This window comes from Papio anubis, chromosome 6, assembly GCF_008728515.1.
Source record: "Papio anubis isolate 15944 chromosome 6, Panubis1.0, whole genome shotgun sequence".
NCBI lineage: Eukaryota > Metazoa > Chordata > Mammalia > Primates > Cercopithecidae > Papio > Papio anubis.
The window spans coordinates 143,797-165,912 of record NC_044981.1 but is presented as its reverse complement, the minus strand read 5'-3'; the positions used below and the strand labels follow the sequence as shown (position 1 = coordinate 165,912).

The 22,116-nt window shown below is 50.0% G+C and overlaps 1 protein-coding gene across 3 annotated transcripts in view; it reads right to left on the bottom strand.

Annotated features, from left to right (window-relative positions):
* The window catches only part of DUSP22 (dual specificity phosphatase 22), a 56,083-nt gene extending 38,827 nt beyond the window's left edge, over positions 1-17,256 (bottom strand). Inside the window, exons 1-2 of one of the 3 annotated variants that reach the window (XR_004184155.1) lie at positions 16,785-16,941; positions 5,719-5,752 (exon numbers count right to left, since the gene is read on the bottom strand). Coding sequence is in view for 1 of the 3 variants with exons in the window: in XM_003896940.4 (XP_003896989.1) it covers positions 5,719-5,752; positions 16,785-16,805 (55 nt within the window). In the remaining 2 variants the exon portion in view is untranslated. Of the gene's footprint in view, positions 1-5,718; positions 5,753-16,784 lie in introns of all 3 variants that reach the window. The other 2 variants (XM_003896940.4, XR_004184156.1) reach the window with 2 other exon arrangements.
* Between the last annotated feature and the right edge of the window lie 4,860 nt (positions 17,257-22,116).

Below are 22,116 nucleotides of genomic sequence, written 5' to 3'. Positions count from 1 at the left end.
AAATGGATTGAAAGGCAAATGTTTAGGCCGGGTGTGGTGACTCACGCCTGTAATCCTGGAACTTTGGGAGGCCGAGACAGGCGGATCACCTGAGTTCAGGAGTGTGAGACCAGCCTGGCCAACATGACGAAACCACGTCTCTACTAAAATTACAAAAATTATCTGGGCGTGGTGGTGTGCACCTGTAATCCCCACTACTAGGGAGGCTGAAGTAGGAGGATCGCTTGAACTCAGGAGGCGGAGGTTGCCGTGAGCCGAGATCGCCCCACTGAACTCCAGCCTGGGCAACAGAGAGAGAGTCCACCTCAAACAAAACAAAACAACAACAACAAAGAAAGGCAAATGTTTAATTGTCACGGTTCTGGAGACTATTTCATGGCATGGGAAAATGCTCAGGGTATAATGTGAACCATGAATGTGACACAAACCCAACGTATAAAAGCACAGAGACAAACAGCAGGGAGCATGGCGGGACTGGTACAAAGGCAGCCCCAGCTCAGAGACGGAATTACAAGTGGGTTTTTCCTTATCGTTTACGCGCGCGCGCGCGCGTGTGTGTTCTACATGAGTGGCTCCGAAGTTTAACACCCCGTGAACTATCAAGAGGCTCAGTTAGAAAGGCGGAGGCCAGAGCTTAGTTCCTGATCCAGCCCGGGGCTGAGGCATCTCCATTTCCAACAAGCCTTGATGAGGACGCAGAAATCAAGAAACGTTGTTCTAAACATTCAGCAATGTCAGGAAAAAAATTTAACTAATATCAAAATACCAGTTTCATTTTAAGACTCTTTTCATTGCTCCAACCTCTCAGGCTTCACATTCCAGGCTACTGCTTTCCCAGATTCAAATTCTCGAGCTTCCAATTTAGGGCTATTGCTTTCCAGTATTTTGCCTCAGTTTATCTCTGACCGGCTCATCTTTTGACCCAAAGTGAGAAAGAAAAAACCTTTTTATATGAGGAACACGAGCCCTTTATCAGGCTCAGAAAGGCATCCATCATGCAGGAACAGTCGCCTCTCACTCCCGCTCGAGCTAAACAGTTACCTCGAAGCCCCCTGCTATGGATGGGAGCCATCTACACAGCACATGCGGACTCACTGCCAACCCCCACCCCTCACAGGTTGGGGTACCAGCAGGGCTAGCTTGGAATTAATTAGGCAGAAGCTAGAATCGTTTTGGAAGCCACAGGCAGCCAGTCCCACATTCACACCAAAATGGGATTTTCCAATCGCCACCAGCATGGACGTTTTAGACAAGCAGTGAAACAGACGAAGCCAGGGCTCCGGCGCTCCCCGAACCCGCAGGAGGTGGGACAGGCACCCAGCAGACGTGGGGCAGCCTGACGGGGCCAGCTCATCTTACCCTCCCGCCTGGCTCCTCCCGACACCCATTCCGCCTGGCGTTCGAATTTTAACAATCCGTATTTGTTTCAATCTACTTTTCTCCTTTCACAGCAGCTTTAATGAGATATAATTCACATACCATAATATGGACCCTGATCAAGTCCATGATTCAGTGGTTTCATACGTTCACAAGGCTGCGTAACCGTCACAGATCATAACTTTAGAACATTCTCTTCACCCAGTAAAATGCCTTTATAATACAAATACACAGTGAATCTTTTTAAAGTGGCCTGGGGAAAAAAAAGTATACATTTCTGAATACAGAAGACCACTCGATATCACACAACAGCCAGCGGACTGCTGGACTCCAAAGCAAAGGGAAGCACTCCAGGGCCAGCGCTTCTCCTCCTCCTCACTGCAGGCTCGCACCACGTCCGCTGATGCATCCCTTCCCGTGAGGCACAGGCTCTGCCCACTTACTCGAGTGCATAAAATGCTTAATGAAACCTGCTGGGTGATGACCCTGGAACTTTATTTCTTACGGACTTCACATTATTGATTGTCCTGGAAGGCCAGGGAGCAGCGAGGTCACGAGCTGGGAATCCAGCTGTAAGGCCCAGGGTGGAGCTTCCTCGGGGCACAGACACAAGCTTGTATATTTCCAGCGCGCTCCTCCTGAGCACAGACCTACAGGGGCAGAACTCAGCACCGTGGTGCTCAGCACGGGGTCCTCCAACCGGCAGCACAGCATCGCCTGGAGCTGACTCCACCCCGGGTCTACTCCAACCCTCAGCACAGCATCGCCTGGAGCTGACTCCACCCCGGGTCTACTCCAACCCTCAGCACAGCATCGCCGGGAGCTGACTCCACCCCGGGTCTACTCCAACCCTCAGCACAGCATCGCCGGGAGCTGACTCCACCCCGGGTCTACTTGATCAGAACGTGCACTTTAGCGAGAACCCCAGAAGGCCACGTGCACCCTAACAGCGAGCCCCAGAGGGGACGGACTTCGGCCTGGTGCCAGTGGCTCCTCCCCAACTGCCAATCACAAATGCAACAGGCTGGTAACTCATAAAACCAACAGGAAGGTAACCAGTGGGAATTCACGTGGAAAAGTAAGTCTGGATGGACATATGCTGACCTATCGAGCATGGTTATCTTGTCTCAGTGAGCTGACAGCAGACTACCTCTGACCAGGCTGGCCTTGTCCAAACAACTGGGTACCCACCAGGGCTGTGTGTCTCCCTGGCAGACACAGAACACAAGCTCTAGACTGCGAACATGGTCTCAACGCACACCACCGGCAAACACACCGTGCCGAAGAGCGTTCCCTCTTTTCTAGAATCTGTGGACATCTTCAAACGAGGGCTTCCCGTGTCAGCTGACATCCACTGTTGCTGGTGCCCAGTTGGAAGGAAGCCACGGACCCACCCTCTGGCCCAGGGAGGGGCTGCTCTCTCTGGCTTCCCTCCTGGCGTGTGGGCAGCCCCAACAGAGACGCTCTCACCAAAGCGTCGAAGACCCAAAGGCCGGGCTCAGAGCTGGGTTTGTTTGTGGGTCTTCTCCAGGAGGAATAGTCACCAGGTGCTGCAAAACCATTTGTTGATTCATTACAAAGCTTTTTTTTTTTTTTTTTAAGGGTTGCAGAGTGACATGTGAGGGATCCCACTGAAAGGAAGGAGGGAAGAGGAGAGGAAGGAAGGGAGGGAGAGAAAAAGGAGGGAAGTGGGGAGGGAAGAGAGGAAATGGGAAGGGGAAGAGAAGGGAGGGGAGGAAGGAGAAGGGACAGAAGAAGGGAGTGACTGTCCACGTTCCTTTCCACTTTCCTGGTTCTTGTGTTACAAGAGGAACGTATTACTTGTGATTTTAAAAGAGCAAGATAAATGACTATATGAGATGCCAGGCGAGAGCACAGATGACAGCTGGATTCACCGCCCAGGAAAAAAGAGGCCACATTCCACACAGGTTTCCACCCTTGCCAGCTAATGCCACCCAGCTGCCTACTGCAGACCTGGCATCTATCGGGCCCCATGGCAGTAGCAGTGAGTGTGTGGGTGTTTATTTCTCAGGGCACCAGGTATTGGGCACTGAGCCACCGAGGGCATCGCCCATCGTCTGGGTCAGCCCCGCGACAGCCCTGTGAGGCAGACGCCATCTTCCCAGTCCACACCCCCAGGTGTGTAACTCGTCTGAGGACACACACTGGCCCCTGCCTGTTCTGCACCTGCTGTTGGACTCTTGACAGCCTGAGGACAGGGACGCTGGTCCACATCCAACTCCCAGCACACTGTGTGCTCCCAACAAGCTTGTGCAATGAACAAGTGAATTCACAGCACAACGGGGGAAAATACTTCCTCTCCTTCCAGCCCTATTGCCAATTCACTGCACTCTCCTTCCTTTCTTTCAGACAAGCCTTGTACCTGGAAAGCATTTAATAAACGTTTGGCTAATGAGTGAATAAAACACAACCTCATGCCAACATCAGAATAACTCAAGGTAGTAACACAGCATCGACCCGAAGAACAAGGAGAGGAGGTGGGCTGTCCACAGCACTCTCAGAGACTAAACCACAAAGCACGAGACCCAGGAAGCTGGAAGGAGTCCTATGTCACGGAATATTTAGAAAACAGGTGTAGCGTGTAGTATGAAAAGAATTTTAAATATTTTCCTAAAGCCATCCTTCCAGAAAAGGTAACCTTTCATGATTAAGGCTGAAACTCTCACATACTATTGTCAGAAGTATTGAATTTGGTTCATATTTATTAAAATGTTCAATTTCAAACCTTTCATCCAGCAATTCTACTTCTAAGAACTTATCCTAAACTCTGTTCTCAAAGACACTCCCTTTCCCCATGAAAACAGTTAATACCTCACTAAATAACTCTGACATTCGCTTCATTAATGTCCCCCGGCCTGCCCCCCACAACGGGTTTGCTGCTTTTTCAGAACCACAACGCTTACTAATTTAGCAAGCCCAGTACTATTTTTAACATGCTGTACAATCAGCAGCTGTCAGCTCTGTGCTTAACTCTCCTGGAGGCCAATGAGTGAGCTGGAGGGAGATGGGGCGGGAGGTGTGTGGAAATAAACATCATACAGAGTGCAGAGAAATAATAAAGATTATTTGCACAATCAGTTTGAATCTGAACTCGAAAATTTCAGCAGCATCCAGAAAGCCGACAAGAGTGGCCAAGTTCCGGCTTGTGCGGGAAGGGAGGAGCAGGGGCTGCCGACGACACGGTCCGGCTCTGTCCAACCTAACACGGTGGGGCCTTGTCTGCAAGCTTCCCAAGCCCCTCCCAGCCTATTAAGGGCCCCTCATCTCTATCCTCCCACCTCATCTCAGTGATTCACTTACACAAACTCTGAATGTCACCTGGCAGGCGGACTTGGCCCCTCCCTGGAAGCCGATAGGCCCAGGGACCACCGAGCTCTAGAGCTGAGTCAGTAGCCGACAGCGAATCAATTAGTACCGAACAAGGGGCAGGAAATGTGTGAGAAGAGCAGCAGCAGCAGACGAGGAGAATCTGCCAGAAATGAAATTGTCACTCTTGTTTCCCGGGTGACTTAAAAAGAACAGGCTTCTGAAAATTTCTCAACAGTAACTAAAAAATGAAAGTGGTCAAAGGTTATAAGTCAGTCACGTGATTGCTGAATGTGCCTGTTGTCCACCATCTTTTGATGATAATGTCCCAACGGGTGTGGAGAGTTAAAAGGAGCACCTGAGGCAGAGCTGGAGCCTCACAGCCTCACCCCACTCCATCAGGGGACGGGCAAGGGGTTGGGGTGCACCCAGCAAGGGGCTTGGGTGCACGTGGTGGCCACTCCCAGAACAGACCGTAGCCTGAGCCTACACTTTGCCTGTCAGTCTCACCCATGAGAAGTCTAAAGCTGATCTTTTAGAAAGTGAACTCACTTTTGGTGGAAACAGCCCAAATGTCCACGAACAAATAAATGGAAGCAAAATGAGGCCTCTGCACACCATGGAATACTATTCGGCTTTAAGAAGGAAGGCCATTCTGACACTTGCTGTGACATGGATGAACTGTGACACTGTACTCAGTAAAATAAGCCCATCTCAAAAGCACAAACACTGTGTGATTCCACTAGGAGGAGGCTCTGAGAGTCGTCAGATTCTGAGAGGCAGAAAGCAGAAGGGTGGCTGCCCGGGGCTGGGAGGAGCGGAATGGGGAGTTAGTGTTTAACAGGGACGCAGTTTCAGTTTGGAACGGGAAATGTGCTGCAGAAGGATGTTGGTGACGGCTGCACAGCAATGCAAATTACTTAAAGCCACTGACCTACACACTTTAAAATGGTCAAGAAGACACATCTTATGTTCTGTGTATTTTACCACAACAACAAAGAAGCAAGAACTCACCTTTGAAGTTGCCGATGTACAGGCCGGGCAGGATCTAGGAGGAAGACAGACACAGACGTGAGCCTGGCAGACTCTAAGTGGATGGCGCTGCAGAAGGGGCCTCACCCAGCAGCAGGATCCCTGCAAAGCCCAGGCGCTTCCCCAGTACAGCCCCTCCCTGACAGACACGCGGGCGACCCAGCACCCCCAGCGGCCTGTGGAAGGCTGCACGTGGTGCCCATCGCCTTGCTGGGTTGAGGGCCCAGCTTTGACCCCGTCATCCTCATTTGCAGCCCTGCAGTGCTGGTGGGCATTCTGAGGGCCCAAGTCCCCTGCCCCGCCTGCCCACCCTGGCCCCGCAGCCCTGGCGGCCCCGCAGCCCCGCAGCTCTGCTGCACGAGGCCATTGCACACACGGTGCCCGCTGCAGGCGGTTACGCTGCCGCCCACCTCACCCTTGGCCTGTCCTGAGCCCTGAGTCCAGGGTTGGCCCCCGACTCGGCCCCCGACTCAGTGCTGGTAGCCCTCCGTGTCCCCTGGGTGGCGATGCTGTTGCGAGGGCATGACCAGGTGAAGACCCATCTGTCTGTTGGGAAAACTCCTTGGGCAGCAAACGAATCGCGTCGCTCACTGCTGCCTCCCGAGCCCCAGGCCAGGATGACAGTCAACAAGGGGTTGTTAAATAATTAAATACATGATCCAACCTGCAAATATATGCAAGTTAATAAAAACACATCTTTGTTGCAAAATGTCCAAGGCAGTGGTTCTCAAACCAAACTCCCCATCAGAACTCCAGACTCTGTTAAAAACACGATTTCTGGGCCAGCCCTCCTCTCCACCTCCAGCCCCCATACGGAATGATTTAGCAGATCAGCAATGAGAACTGGGGGTGGTTTCTTTCACACCCATGATTTGCGAAATCGGAAGCAAATTCTTGTCTTGCCAGCACTTTGCATGGACACTCTGAAATTTAAATAAGGACACGGTACCATTCATTAAAATGTGCTCACTGTATCACTCACCATGATTTCCAAGCACATACACCCAGCGGTTTTGGTGACACTTCACCGCAGATCCCCGGATGTCCCAGCCTCACCCTCCTGTCTGCCACTCCCATCCCCGCAGCTCCCCTGTCTTCCTTCACTCCCACTGAGAAAGTCGAAAGAGCCTGTAGTACGGTTCTTCATGTTTGCTGATTTCTTCAAGAATCTTCCTGACCACCGGCTGCCTTGCTAAAAACGGATGGCTCATGTCTAGCCATTGCAGGGGACCTATCGTGGCTCACATCAGGGCAGCAGTGCTAGGCCCAGAGTTAGTCTCTCTGCAGAGGGACAACGAGCCAAGGGGCCACGTAATGTATCAACCAAACTGGGACGGTCCAAGAATGAAAACAGGCTCTGCTAATCATTAGTTCAGGAAAACAGGCAAACACCAGCAGTGCCCCGGGCACAGGGCTGTGCGGTCACCCTGGCTGACTCAATACCCAGAGTGGTAAGGATGCGAAATTAGCCTGGAGAGTGCCCCATGGGACGGAGCTCAGTTATGTCCGTGACTGAAGTCACCGATGGAGGCAGGTCGGGTTAGCCCCGTAACCAGGAGCATGTGAGGTGACGTCTCAGAGGACAACGCCAGCACCCACTGCCCGGGAGCTGAAACACCTGACAAGTCTTTCTGGAAGCATAATTAGTCTTTAGGATTCTCCTGGGAGGAAGGGTGGAGTCTATACTTTATCAATCCTATTTTGAAACACAGGAACAATGCAAGTTCGCCCTGGATGTGGATCCCGCTGACGTTCTCCGGCGATGCTTGGCTGCACAGAGCTTTGCTGTGTGTAGTCTCTCATTCCCAAGGGTCTCTCCTGTCTTTTTCAGGATGTGGCAGTAGATACTAAAGAGCATCATTGCCACGTGGCTCTTTTGGCTGGCAATGCAATGACCCCTCCTTGACCAAACTTTAGCCAGGTTCCTGAGTCCTTTTCTCAAGAAGGCCCGGTCCTTGGCGAGCAGAGACCTGCTGAGTGTATCCCCTAAGACCCCACCAAGCGTCCCTTCCTCCACCCCGACATCTAATCCAGTTCCCCTGAGTGGCGTTCCACCCACTCCCTCACCCTGCCCTCCGCTTTCCATCCACCCTCGTCCCTGCCACACTGGAGTCGAGTCCTCCCCTGTTGCAATAGTCTTGAATGGAGTCTTCCTTGCTGGCTTAAGCAAGTGTCAGAAACACTTTTCTTTTACAGCAGTGACTGCAAATGGCTCCATATCTCTACAGTTATAATCACTGGGTGATTTTCTAGATCAAAATGTTTCCAGACCATAAGCATGTTTATCTGCCCAAAGTCAGAGAACATACTGCCGTGGATAAAGTTCCTCGGGCACAACGCTGCACACTCGGGGTACTGGTGTGACTGAGAGACAGGGTCCTGCCCTCACGGAGCAGCTCATGTAGGGAAAGTGGAGGTGAGCTGACCACTCTGGGGTCACAGAGGGCTTCCTGGGGACAGTGGCACTCAGGGGAACTGCAGCCCAAGAGGAGCGGGCAGACAGGTAGGGGACAGAACAGTCAGCCTGGAGAAAGGGTCCTGTCTCTACTGGGGAGGAGTGGGAGAGAGGTGGAGAGAAGGCAGGGGCCAGTGCAAGGAGATGGCCCTGCACAGCGGACACTGTGCCCACTGGCCGCTATCCAGACTCCGAGTTAGGTGCCATGAAATGAAATACTACTAAGATGCCTAAGATGTGTGGGACCGTGAGGAAGACAATCTCATGCATTTTAACTTAATACATCTTGAAAATGGTATGAAAAACAGGAAAGGTAGAGCTGTGCGCAGCACACTCCCTTCGTCACCACGCGCACCTCGGTGACGGCGACGGCGGGCTCCCGGAGGGGGGCTTCTGCATTTCTCTCTGAGCTTGCCTACACCATCTGACGCACTAGTCCTGTGCATGCACTATGCCAATTTATGGTGGTTTTTTTTGTTGTTGTTTTGTTTGTTTGTTTGTTTTAAATCAAGAGGGATTATTTGGAAAACAGATTACGGCCCATCTTTGCTTTTTTTCTTTGTACATCTACTGTCTTCTCTACTAAACACAAACTAATAAATTTTATATTATCTTTAAAATTAAATGAGGGCATGAGAGTAGACCATCTCCACATTCTAATGTTGTAGAACCGTGATGTTCTGACTCCTAAATTCACCATCTGGAGCCTGGCTTGCTGCAGAACCATCTCGAGCAAACCACTCTTTTCCCACCCCCGTGTTGAGTCCTCCTGCCCCGATGATGCCACCTTCTCCCAGTCACCCCGCATGGAAAACCTGGGGCTCCCACCGCTGTGGCACCTCTCTCAATTCTCCGCTCCCCTCCTCACGGTATCCCTCCTCGGCCTTGCCCAGAGCCTCAGTTCCCACGGGGGTTACAGTAGTAAACACTGAACTCACTCCTCTGTCCTATCAAATTAATTTTCTAAAGCCATATTCTTCCTGGGTGATTTTCTACCTCAAAATGTTCAGTGACAACCCTTTTACTTAAAAAATCAAGGCCAAACATTCAATACATATTCAGCATGGCTTTCGCACGTTGGCTCCAACGTATCTCTGAAGGGTTCCCCTAACTTCCTTCTCACGTCCAGCCGAGCCAGGTCACCCCCACTCTCCCAATACCCCTTACTGGTCCCACCTTGCAATAGCACTTTCTTTGCCCCAAATAATCATTCTAAGCAGAGAAGTTCCCACTGTGTGGGGTCCTTTATCCCCTGGGTATGCTCGAAAATCACAAACCCTGTAATGGCCATTTATTTTATTGGTTTTCCAGTCTCTGAAACCCTTTCCTAGGTTTGGGGATATCCTGGGCCCAGGGAGTCTGGGTGGGAAGCAGAGCCTGGCTCTTAGTACAGAAGCTGCCAAAGCCGGACACCTGCTCACATGAGCCTTCGCTGTTACATGGGTGTGCCCCGTGTGTGACAAGTCTGCTCGCCGACGGCAGGGACAGCCTGGAGTGTCCTCTTTGGCAACAGAGGCAGCAGGGCTGTTGGCACCTTCAGAGTCCACTGGCTGCAGCATCAGCATCTTGCAGTAGCCCCAGAAATGCTCTCAGTGACCAGTTTAAGCATCTGCTCCCGCCAAGGTTGCCCCGACTCTGGCTCTCCAGCCACCAGGCTGTCTGCTCTGCTCTGTTCCACCCAAGGTAACCACATTTGGATGCTGTTGCTTACCACCACGGACCCTGATGTGGGCTTTCAACCTGGAAATCACAAAAATTTTGACCCATCTACTTTCACGATATTTTTGTTGCTGGTAATCCCTGCGTACAGAGAGAGAGAACACGAAATAAAATCGAGTAACTTTCCAGCAGAGGAGACCTGGGAAAAACAAGGTGTTCATCTGGTACAACCCGGCTGACCAGTCAGCCCATACAGGAGCTGAGCTCAAGCCAGAAGCAAGAAACACAGAGAGAAAATGAAATCATGACCACCTGGTAGAAAGCCAGGCCAAGTCGGAAAAAAGAGTTTGTAAACACAACTCGGGAATGTCCCACTACGCTAAAGTAAAAAGCACAGAATTGATGCTAATCCTCTTCGGGCCTCTGAAACTGTCCTTTCCCTGCGCTGGGGACGCTGGTCCTGAGCGGCCTCCCACAAGATGACCATTTCCAGGGAGGTCTCTCCTGACCACCGAACTCCCCGGCACTCTCTCTCTCATATCGCCTTGTTTTATTTTCTTCACCACAGTTATCAGTGGCTAAATGGCTTTATTCATTTCCTGACTTTCGGATTGATCTTGCAGCAGGGGCTGCATCTGTCTTGTCTCCTAATGTGTCCCTAAAACCTGCCCAGAGTCGAACACACTGAGAGGAAGTCAGTGAACAAACGGTGATGAAACAGCACAGGCCACAGAGGAAGATGGTCTCTGGCCTTCTGCAGGTCAAAGATTCCTGTTTTCTGTTACAAGACTGTCTAGGCATAGATAATACAGGCAGAACCCTTCTGCAGAAATGCTCTGAAATCATCCTAAAGATTCTCCATGCTTGATGGTTCCTCTTGATGGATAGCTTCACACCCACGTGTTACACTGTGCTAACTCCAGCTTCACAGAAATGCAAAAACACAAATCCTCAGCCACAAAAATGCGCTTAAGCACAAAAGAATACTGCTTCTAAGGCAGGAAATATTTTGAGTTTATTTTTTAAACATTTCTTTTAGTCCTTCAGGATGCATGGAATCTAAGAACCCCACCCAAACTGATGTTGAGAAGTAAATTCCTGAGCAAGCAGCCGCAGAAGGCCGTGTGTGGGGTGGGGTGGCGGTGGAATCTTAATTCTTTCTATGTCAGAAAGGACTTTCTGGGTTTCAAAGCCAGGGATGAAGGGGAAAAACTCTGGTGGATTCCTTGAAGGGTTAAATGTCACACAGACTTTTTAAATGCCATTTGGCCATGGACTTAACCAGTTTGCATATAAAAAGGGAAGAATATGAGAATATTCTCCTGGGCCCTTAGAACACTGCCTTTAACATCTGCTCTTCAACATGAAACAAAAATGTAATATTAAATTGAGAAAAGAGAGCCCTTGGGGGGTGGTGTAGAGCCCACCAGCACGTGGCCATCTGTCTGTCAGTCCTGCAGCAGCGGCTGAGTGTTCACTTCCTGCAGGAGGCTTCTCTCCAAGCTGCCTGGGACTAATCTGCATGGCGGGGTCTTCGTGTCTTTCATACTAACAACCCACTACAGGATCTAACACAGTGCCTTGACAATAGCAGGTGTTCAATAATAATACCATGAACAGGTGAATGGATGGATGACTGGACTACGCAGGCAACCAAGTCACCTGCCGCCAGGTGGAAACACATGAATTTAGCAGCACAAAAGTGCCTGACCTTCCAGTCCCTTCCCATATGAAAATACAGCTTCTCAACCCTGTAGCCCTATTCCACCTTTTGCTAACTCTCCAGTTCCAGACCACACAGGCCTCAGGAAATTCTGAGAGGAAGAACTCTCGATAGTGGTTCTCGACTGGGGATGATTTCACTCCCCGGGGATATCTGCCAACGTCAGGGACATTTTTGGTTGTCACAGGTGGGGAGGAGGTGCTACTGGCAACTATTGGGTGAAGATCTGAGATGTTGCTAAACCTCTCATAATCCACAGGGCAGTCGCACAAGTAATTATCTTGAAATGTCTACAGGAGCAGCCGTTGAGGAACACCGGTCTGTGCCTAGAGGGAACATATTCCCCTTGAATTATAATCCTTTCCCAACTACACTCCCTCATCTTCCTAACAGGGCAAAAGCCATCCTCAAACAAGTGTCAGTCACATCCAAGAATACTCAAAACAGACTGTATTTGAACTTTACAGTTTGGAAAACTGTGTTCTAATAAATTCCCATTTGCTTCTCCCAGTAACTCAAGTAGTAACTGGGGAAGGTATCATTACCCTCATTTCAGAGCCAGGGAGGAGGAGATTGGATTAGCTAACCTCCTAAGGTCTTTCAGTTCTACACATCTACGAATCCAGGAAGGAAAACAATCCTGACGCTGAGAAACATCTAAGTGACTTGTTCAAGCCATTCCCACCAGCCATGAAGCAGCAGAGAGGCGGAGGTTCCCCAGGTCAGGGAGAAGTACTTTTTGGTAGCCATGCCCGCCAGGCAGGGAGAAGTACAGGATGGCAGCCATTCCCACCCGGCAGGGTGCTAACAGAGGACGCACACCACTGAAGTGAAGGCAGCCATCCCAGCACCATGAGAGGCTTCCCGAGAAGAACAGGATGGCTGAGCCATTCCCTACCAGGCAGTCGAGGGCAAGATGCCAACCAGGATGGTCAGCTCATATCCCGCCAGGCAGGGAGAAGTACAGGATGGCAGCCCACTTTGAGGCTGATCAAGATAAAGACTGCTGGCACATGAGAAGCATTTCGGGCAGCCTTCTCTGACATAATGTTTGGCTACAGACTAGTCGCTGTTTTGTTTTTAATGGGGTATTGTAGTACTGAAGACTAATAAGTAGACAGTGAGGACAGGAGTTTTGTTTACAGGCTCTCCCCCAAAAGATTTGAGGGTTCAGACTCGAGAGAACTTTGAGTCAACTAGGAGTTTTCAAAGGCTCCACAGGAACACGACATTTGCATGCAACACCCTGCTCACTTTAACCCTAATCTTACCAGAGACATTTACTAGACGAACATCTCAGCAGACGAGTATCTTAGAGGCACTCTGCATTGTGGCTGAGCCACTGTGGCTTCGAGTCCCGGCTCTGCTACCCACCAGCTGGGTGACCCTGGCAGTTCCCTAACCTCTGTGTACATCGAGAAAACAGGCACGGAAATAACAGGACCTGCTTCATGGCGTTGTGGCTTACTCTACGTGGTAACGTACTCAAAACACACCATAAACTCACTGGCGATTATAATTTTGGCCAGCGTGGGGCATCTACCTAGGAACTGCACACACAAACAAACAGAAACAATAAAAAAATAGTTTTAGTTTTGCTGCCTTTTACCCCCTTCCTTATCAATGTCAAACATGAAGGAAGAGAGGTGATTTTGGCTATTTGACAAGTAATCAAAGCTATGAGGAGCTTTTCAAATTACTTTTTAGGAATTTTAAAACTGACTTGGGATGAATTGGCACCCAGCTCAAAGGACAGACTTTTCCTATCCTCAAAATCAGTAGAGACTGGGGTCCAAACCCAGTTCCGCCCTGCCTAGCACTGGACCTTATCTTACCTAACCTCTCCAAATCTCCATTCCCCAATCTGGGCAAATATAAGGTCGTTTGACCTTATAGGGCTATTGTGAGGCTGAGATTTTATAAAGTGTTAAAAAAACAAATGGTTCACAATGGTGTTGCTTTTTTTTTTTTTTTTGAAACAGGGTCTCCCTCTGCTGCTCAGGGCTGGGGTGCTGTGGTACAATCACGACTCGCTCCAGCCTAGACTTCCCGGGCTCAGGTGATTCTCCCACCTCAGCCTCCCAAGCAGCTGCGACTACAGATGCAAGCCATCACACACTCAGCTGATTTTGTTTGTTTGCTTGTTTGTATTTTCGATAGAAACAGGGTTTCGCCGTGTTGCCCAGGCTGGTCTTAAACTCCTGGACTCAAGCAGTCCACCTGCCTCAGCCTCCCAAAGTGCTGTGATTACAGGCACGAGCCACCGCACCCGGTCCTGCCTTCATTTCCTCATCTTTAACTTTCTAGAATACAAAAGCCTTTTTCCCTTCCATCTTCTGATAATCTGCTGTGTATACCTAATGGGAATTGGCACAGTATTTTGCCATACAGGAGACCGGAATGTACTGACAAGAAGAGCCATCATGGGGATGTGAAATAATAGAAACTGCTCTCCCAAAGCAGTCAGAATGGAGCCTGCACTGTTTAGACCAGAAATGTTCTTTTGCCAAAAATGACCAATGCGTATGAGATTGGAAAGAAATCTTGTCCCAGTAACCTCAGGGCACACACATTCCAAGTTACGTTAGGTTCCTGAGGCATTGCACATATTTATAAATGTTCTTAGAAAAGGATTTCTAGGGGTAGCACCTTCCACTGATTCTGCAAATCAACATTCTTTTTTTTTTACAGATGGGAAAAATACGAAGCCTCATTCCAAGTCACACGGTAATATGTGGAAAAGTTCTGGTTAAGGCTCTTAACTCACTGGCCTCCAGCAATCTACTTTGCCACGAACTAACCTTGTGATTTGGGGTAGTTCCTCCTGATCTCACGTAAACATGTTTACTGCAGCAGAATTCCTTGCCTGGGCTGAACGCCCCTTCTAGGTCACTTTCATCCCATCTTCTGCTTTCCCCACTTTTCTGAAATTGCCTATGTTATCCTCTGGAGCCTCTACTCCTCCCCACCTTGTGTTCTCTCTCTCTCTCTCTCTCACTCCCACACACATACACACCCTGTGTTGTGCAACACAGCAGCCACCAGCCACAGTGACTACTGAGTACTTCAAATGTGGCTAGTCCAAAATGAGACGTGATTTAGGTATAAAATACATGCTATGCTTTGAATATATAAGTGATCTGGGGATCCTGAGATTTTTCCTTTCACAAAGACATAGCAAAAAACATGAAAACTTCCACGAATAATTTTATATATTCGTTACATGTTGAAACAATAGTTTTAATATATTGTAAGATAAAATATATTATTAAAATTAATTTCACCAGTTTATTTTTTAATGTGGCTCCTGGAACATTTTAAGTTATATACATGGCTCGCATCATATTAGTGCTGGACAAGCGTTGATCTATACTGAAGGTTCTGTGAAGGATTTTTGGGTCATTTACCACCGCACTCCCTTTTCCTGCCTCCCCACCCACTAGCACAACACCTGGCTCATAGTATGTACATAATAAACAAGCGTTGAAGCAGAGAAGTCTCTAAATCTCTCTATACATATATTTCTTCATTTATACACTGTGAGTCTCTATTCACAAGATACTAAAAGTCAAGCAATTTATTACCCATTTTGAAAGGTAAAAAGTGTATGAATATTACTGCTTTTGTTGAAAAGCATGAAAATAACGTTGATCCCTTAGGCAACCATCTGTATTCCTAAACATATTTTTTGAATTGTATTACACAAATACTATAAATTTAATGCTGAAAACGGTGGAGAGTGAACAGCTCAAGTGGGAAAAACTGTAGAAATAACCAAAGGAAAGCTGAGATACCGCCGTCATCAATGGCAAGGCAAACGGAGCCCACAAACTTACGATGACCATCTTTATTGTTGTTTTAATTTAAAACGCAGAAGGCTCGTGGTGCGATGGATTCCAGTGCTCATGGGAATATAATACAAGTATTTAGCCGAGAGAGAGAGTCTGTTTCCAAACTTGATCACTCGCCAAAAAAAAAAAAAAAAAAAAAAAAAGTGAATACAATTCTGTTTACCAAAATACCTCAGTATTGGTATGCAGGCCCCAAACACACAATAGTTCTTTCACAAACGGAGTAACCAGGACACAATAAACATGACATGGGCACGGGAAAAGTTCGGTTTTCCCTGGACTGACTCCCCACTGCACCTCCCCTTCCCTGCCGGGAATCCGCATTTGCAACACTCCAGCCCAAACTCCCAAACCACTGCCGACCCCGTGTTGAGGGACACGGAAGAAAACACAGCCGCACTGCCATCCCCACGCAGTGTGGAAGCCGACAGCGTGTAGAGCTGCGGTGGGCGGGGCGCAAAGAAAAAGTGAAGCAGAAAGACGACTCATCCAATCCAGGACCATTCAAAGACCTGCAAAAAGCTACTGTCTGTGTTGCGGGCTCTGTAAAGTCTGGTGACTCCTTCCTTGAAACCAGCCCAGCACCAAGGAACAAAATCCTGAACCTTGTGGTTCACACGCACACACCCCGGCAACTCCCGGCCGCCGGAGCTGGCATCTGGCAGCGTCCGTGGACGGGAAAGGGATCCCACGGGCTGGGAAGGGAGGTGCGGCCCAGACACTGACGGGACAAAGGGAGCAGCGCACTTTCCAGAAGGCCCCGTGGGGCCAGCCCCCAGCCACAGGCTGCCCTCGCCGCAGCGTCACACAAGCTAACGCGCTCCGAACCTTCCTCCGCTTCCCACTCATCTAGAAACAGCTCAGGGCTGAGGACTCCGCTAACTTCTCTGTCCACAGAAAAACTATCTGCGCCCACGGGCGGCCGCAGACTCTGAGGGGAAAGAGGAAATGACAGCGGGCGCCCGTTCACTAACGATGTGTGGGGGTGACGCTTCCAGGGCGCAGTTCGGGAGCGAAGAGGAGGGGAAAAAAGAAACCACATCCATTCAGCTGATCTCCCGGCGGAACGTGTCCAGGCTCTCCAAGCGCGCGGCGCGCTCCAGCCTCAGACACGCACCGGCTGCGAAGGCGGCGGCCCGGGCTGCCCACCCGGAAGCCGGGAGGGCGGGGGCGGGCACCCTCCGAACCCCGATCCGCAGTCGCCGCCCCGGCGCGCCGCCCCTCCCTCCGCGCCCGTCCCCCCGCGGGCAGGGGCGCCCCGGGCTCCAGTCGCCGGGCAGCCAGGACGGGGGCGCCGGCACCCGCCGCAGAGGAGGCTGCAGCGCGGAGCACACCCAGCGCGAACGCGGGGAGACGTTACCTTGTTCATCCCATTCCCCATGGTGGCTGAAGGCGAACCCTAGCGCCCCTGGCCGTGTGCTCGCGGCTCACTATGGCATGCTACGGGGAGGAGCGGCGGCGGCGGGCGGGGAGGAGGCGCGGGCGGGACTGAGCGCGCGCAGTGTCCACAAGTCGGCGGCGGGGACCGGCCGGGCCACCCGGCGCGCTCCCGAGGCCGGCGCGGAAGGCTGGGCTTTCCGTCCGCGGCCTGGAACTTCCCGGCGGGAGCAGCGCAGGGGCCCCGGAGCCTGTGCCGGGCAGTGGTCCCGCCTGGCCGGTCCCCGCCCCGTGCGCACCGGGCAGGCCCAGCGTCCCTCCTCGGTCCGCCCGCCCGCACCCTGGGACTTGTAGTCGGGCTCCCGCTCCGCCTTCGCGGACCCCGGCTCGCGGCCGCCGGGCGGGGGAGGCTCGGGCTCGGGCTCTCGGGCGGCCCCAAGCCCACGGCGCGTGCGCGGCCCGAGCCGCCCGCGGGGCGCCCGAGACCGGGGGCGGGGCCTGGCGGACGCGCAGGCGCTGCCCTGACCCGGCGGCCGCGCTGGGCTCGAGCCCGCTCCAAGGTCGGGGGTGCCCAGAGCCCCTTGGCCTTTTCCCCCGGGGCGACTCCGGGGGCCGGTTACCAGCAGTCGCTACCCTGCCTTGGCTGCCTCCGTGAATCAGGTGCTAATCAGAGGCCTGGTCTCTGGGGGCTCCCCTGCCTGGGTTTTCTGAGGGCGACAGATTTAGGCCGGGGGATTTCCTGCGGCCCTGCCCGGTGCACCGAGACCGAGAAGGCTCGCGGGTGGGGAGAGGTGGGCTACGTGACTCACCCCCGGGAGGCCTGAGCTCCCTACGCTGGGGGAGCAGATGGCTGGATCTCTGACCGCAGACCCCACGGCCTTGGACGATGTGTGCCCCTGAATGTCTGCATCGTGCTTCTGGCTGGAACGGATCAATTTCTAACCTGTAGCAGAATTGTTCTGGGCATTCTATCAACGTTCGTAAATTCTAAGTTTCTCTCCGGGGACAGAATCCTTGAGCCGGTATTTTTTCTTTTTAATGTATGTATCCTCAACAATGTCCTGAACATAGTAGGTGCTTAATAAATATTTGCTGAATGAGTACATGCATCAGTCTGATGTGCCCTGGCTCACTCCTGCTGACCTCATTTTATCTTCTTGCCGAGCGAGTTACAGACATGCGGGTCTGCTGTGTGTTCCTTGAACCTGTCAGGCTTGCTGGGCTGTGCTCACTATCCAGACACCTGGATCCCCAGGTCTCTGCATAGCTGCCTCTTATCTCTGAGGTATCGGCCCAAATGCCATCTCTCCTAAGAGGCTTTTCCTAACCACCCAGTTCCAGGTGGGTCCTCCAGTCACTATCATATTACTCAGTATTATTGATCGGAAAATATATGTATTTGCTTTCTTTTTATCTGTCTCACTAGCCAGCAACTTTCAGATTTACAAAAAAAAAAAAAAAAGTTGTCTTATTCAATACTACAGCCATGTGGCCTGGGACAGAATCTAGCACAAAATAGTGATTTTGTAAATATCTGTGAAATAAATTAATAATTTCTGGTGGCTGAGAAAACAGGTGAAGTTCTGAGGAATGTGAACGTTTGGAAAGAGCTTGTAGACTCCATCTGTCGCCATTTCTGTCCTTGTACACCATATCTTCTGGGCAAGAAATGGTATCAAAACCCTCCGTGTAGAAAGCCCTCACTCAGTATGGGCTTGCATGTTTTCTGTGGGCAGGATGGGACCAGACCCAGAGTGCCCTTTCTGCCTCTTGTTTTGGGAGCGTGTTCCTTCTTCACTGCCTTCACTTCCTCTTCTCCCGCCTGCTTCTCAGTCACCTGGACAGCCTGCTTTCCCCTCTGCCGCACACTGCCATTAAGTAACTGTTTTTACCGCCTTCCTGCTTAGAGACAACACAGAATAGTGGACTGCCTGGGGAATCCCGTAATCAGCCTCTATTTCTAATTCTTAAGGAGGTCTTGAGCAAGATGATCAACTTTTCTGATCTAGCTTTTTTTTCCCCTCTTTTTAAAACAAGACCATTAAACTGTGAATTTTTGAAGCTTCTATCCAGCAACCAATGAATTACTTCTGCAGCCCTCTGCCCTCCTTGGGCTGTTCATCCAACAGTCAGATGAATGTTTAAGAACACAACCAGTTCATAAACTGGTACTTGACCATGAATGACAAATTCATACCGATTTTTTTCTTCTGTCATCCGCTTGGAATATTTCTTCTCTTATTCATACTCTTCTTATAGATATATTTCTCCAGCTTGGACCATGTGCTTGGCAATTCCCCCTAAACTCAGAACCTGCCATGGCTTCCTCCTTACAATCAAAATCAGCATTCAGTATGGTCCTAAAAGGTCCACATGCCCAGAGTTGCTATCAAAATCTCAAATTTTTATTTTTGGTTAAATGAGAAAAGAGGAGACTGTTAACACCAGAAGTCAGACGAGGAAGATTTTTTTTAAAAAATGTATTGGTTTTGGCTGGGCATGGTGGCTCACGCCTGCAATCCCAGCACTTTGGGAGGCCGAGGTGGGTGGATCACCTAACGTCAGCAGTTCTCGACCAGCCTGGCCAACATGGCAAAATCCTGTCTCTACTAAAAATACAAAAATTAGCCAGGCTTGGTGGGGTGTGCCTGTAATCCCAGCTACTCAGGAGGCTGAGGCAGGAGTATTGCTGGAACCCAGGAGGCAGAGGCTGCAGTGAGCCAAGACTGTGCCACTGCACTTCTGTGTGGGCAACAGAGCAAGACTCTGTCTCAAAAAAAAAAAAAGTTACTGATTTTGTGGGGTTCGGGAGTTTCCCACAAGAGACTCCCTGTACTCTCCTCCACCCTAACCCTGGAACACCTCTCTTTTTTATAAAAATAATTCCCGATGTTCACGTCTTGTAGTTCTATAACTTTTGCTCTCTAGCTCTTGATTATGGAAAGAAAGGAAGAGAGGAAACTCTTCAACAAAGCCGACATTTTTCACATCCAAAGTAGAATCTTTATTCATTTGTGCTTTATCTCACTCATAAAAATTTTAAGGCATCACAAGCCCAGTGGATTTTCACACTACGTAGGATTTTTACTTCCACTTTTCTTCTTGTTATTTTCTTCCTCTCAGTACTATCAACATCACAAATTTTGGCAACAACTCCAAAACAGGTAAAGCCTTCATGTGTGCACAATGAGGAATGGTCTGCAAAGTGCGTAGGACAGCTGAGTCCGTACTTACACGTGGTTAAGGATAACTGGTTAATGGTGTGTTTAGTGAGCAGTAACCTTAAACTTTAAGGTGGCGGTGTATAAAAGCCCACAAACAGAAGCTCAACCATTAGAGTTAGCCAAATCATTGTAGGTGTTAGTGATAATTTCAGAGCATTGAGATTAACCTCTACCCAACAGAGAAGTAATTATGTAATCTCCATTGGCCTCTTGAACATATTGCAGTCCAGGGTTTCTCAACTTCGGCAAAACTGACTTTTGAGGCTGGATAAATTTTTGTTCTAGAAGGCTGTCCTGTGCACTGCAGAATATTCAGAAGCATCCCTGACTTCTGCTCATTGCATTCTAGTAGCACCTTCTCAGTCATGACAGTCAGAAATGTCCCCAACCCCCTCTCTTCAATAACCCGCTAAATCTACACTAATAGATCATGTTAGTTCTCTGCAGAATTCTTATTTTTTTATTTTTTTTTTGAGACAGAGTCTCGCTCTGTCGCCCAGGCTGGAGTGCAGTGGCCGGATCTCAGCTCACTACAAGCTCCGCCTCCCAGGTTCCCGCCATTCTCCTGCCTCAGCCTCCTGAGTAGCTGGGACTACAGGCGCCCGCCACCTCGCCCGGCTAGTTTTTGTATTTTTTAGTAGAGATGGGGTTTCACCATGTTAACCAGGATGGTCTCGATCTCCTGACCTTGGGATCCGCCCGTCTCGGCCTCCCTCCCAAAGTGCTAGGATTACAGGCTTGAGCCAGCGCACCCGGCCTCTGCAGAATTCTTAAGCCACAATTGTTCATTATTAACAAATTCAGAACAAGAAGCTAAAATGAGGAGCTAATCTAGCCAAAGCATGACTAAAAGTAAAAGAAAGCTAGAATCTGATGAATTGTGGAAAGAAGAAAAAAGGTGGAACCTGGAATTATGGAAGCAAAAGCGCAAAACATTTTCTCTGTTTCTCCAGCACTGTCCAGACAGAGGTGGCCCAGTTGAATACCTGAGTTCTCAGGGCCATGCAGAGCAGCCTGACCATGAGGATGGGCCCCTGTGGTGTACGACCTCAGCTCTTCAAAGGTCACAATTTCCAGTCTTCCAAGCAGTCTTCTGATTACGAACATGGTTTTCTCCTTTCACTTAAGAGATTTGGGGGGCTCAGATCTCAGCACAGATATCTGGAGAGTGTGGGGTCAGGGAAGAGCAGCAAAAGGAATGGATGTCCAGGTAAGTGAGCAGGAGGGCAGAGAATCTGGGAGAGGTAAAGGGAAAATGTTGTCAGGCATTTAGTTGGGAGTCAACAAAAGTCTGTGGACAGAGTTCCTGGGAGGATTGGCAGAGGCTTGCAGGAATGAAGTTATCAGGCAGATTATAAAACAGTGTCAAGCAAAGGGGAAATAAGACAGAGCCCTGGTTCCTAAAACTTGGAGGTCACATTATTATCAGCCTGCAGGTCAGAACATGTATGCCTGTGTATTCTCAGGACAACTATTGTTTTCCCCCAAATGGTAGCTGCCTGAGGGCAGGGACCAGTTGTTAATCAATCTTAGTGTCCAGCATCTAAAATAGTTCCTAGTGTGAGGGGAACCATGTAGATGTTTGTCCACTTAGGAAAGAAACACATCTGGGAGGCCGTTGAATTTGTCCAGGCATAAGGATCACAAATAATTCATCCTTTGATGAGACTCCATCAATGCTGCCATCTCCTCATGTTTCCTTTTCTTGAGCAATGTAGTTTCCATGTGAGACGGCTCTCTAGGAGAAACCAGAATCCTGTTGTCTTTTGTGTCTGAAACAGGCATAGGGCACACTCAACAGAGAGAGAGAGAGAAGAGAAGAGAAGAGAAGAGAAAAGAGAGGAGAGAGAAGATGAGACGAGAGAGAGAAGAGAGAGAGAGAGAGAAGATGAGAAGGGAAGAGAGAGGAGGGAGCCCTCGCACACAATGCTTCCACGTATTGCTGTACTCCACCCCTTGGTCTGCAGCCACAGCCGTACTTGGCAGAGCACGATACTCTCTGTGGTTCTGCCTCTTGGCATCATGTTGTTCTTTGATCTTTGGTTAAGAAACCATGCCTGACTTACGCGTGGCCATGATGGAAGTTGCTTA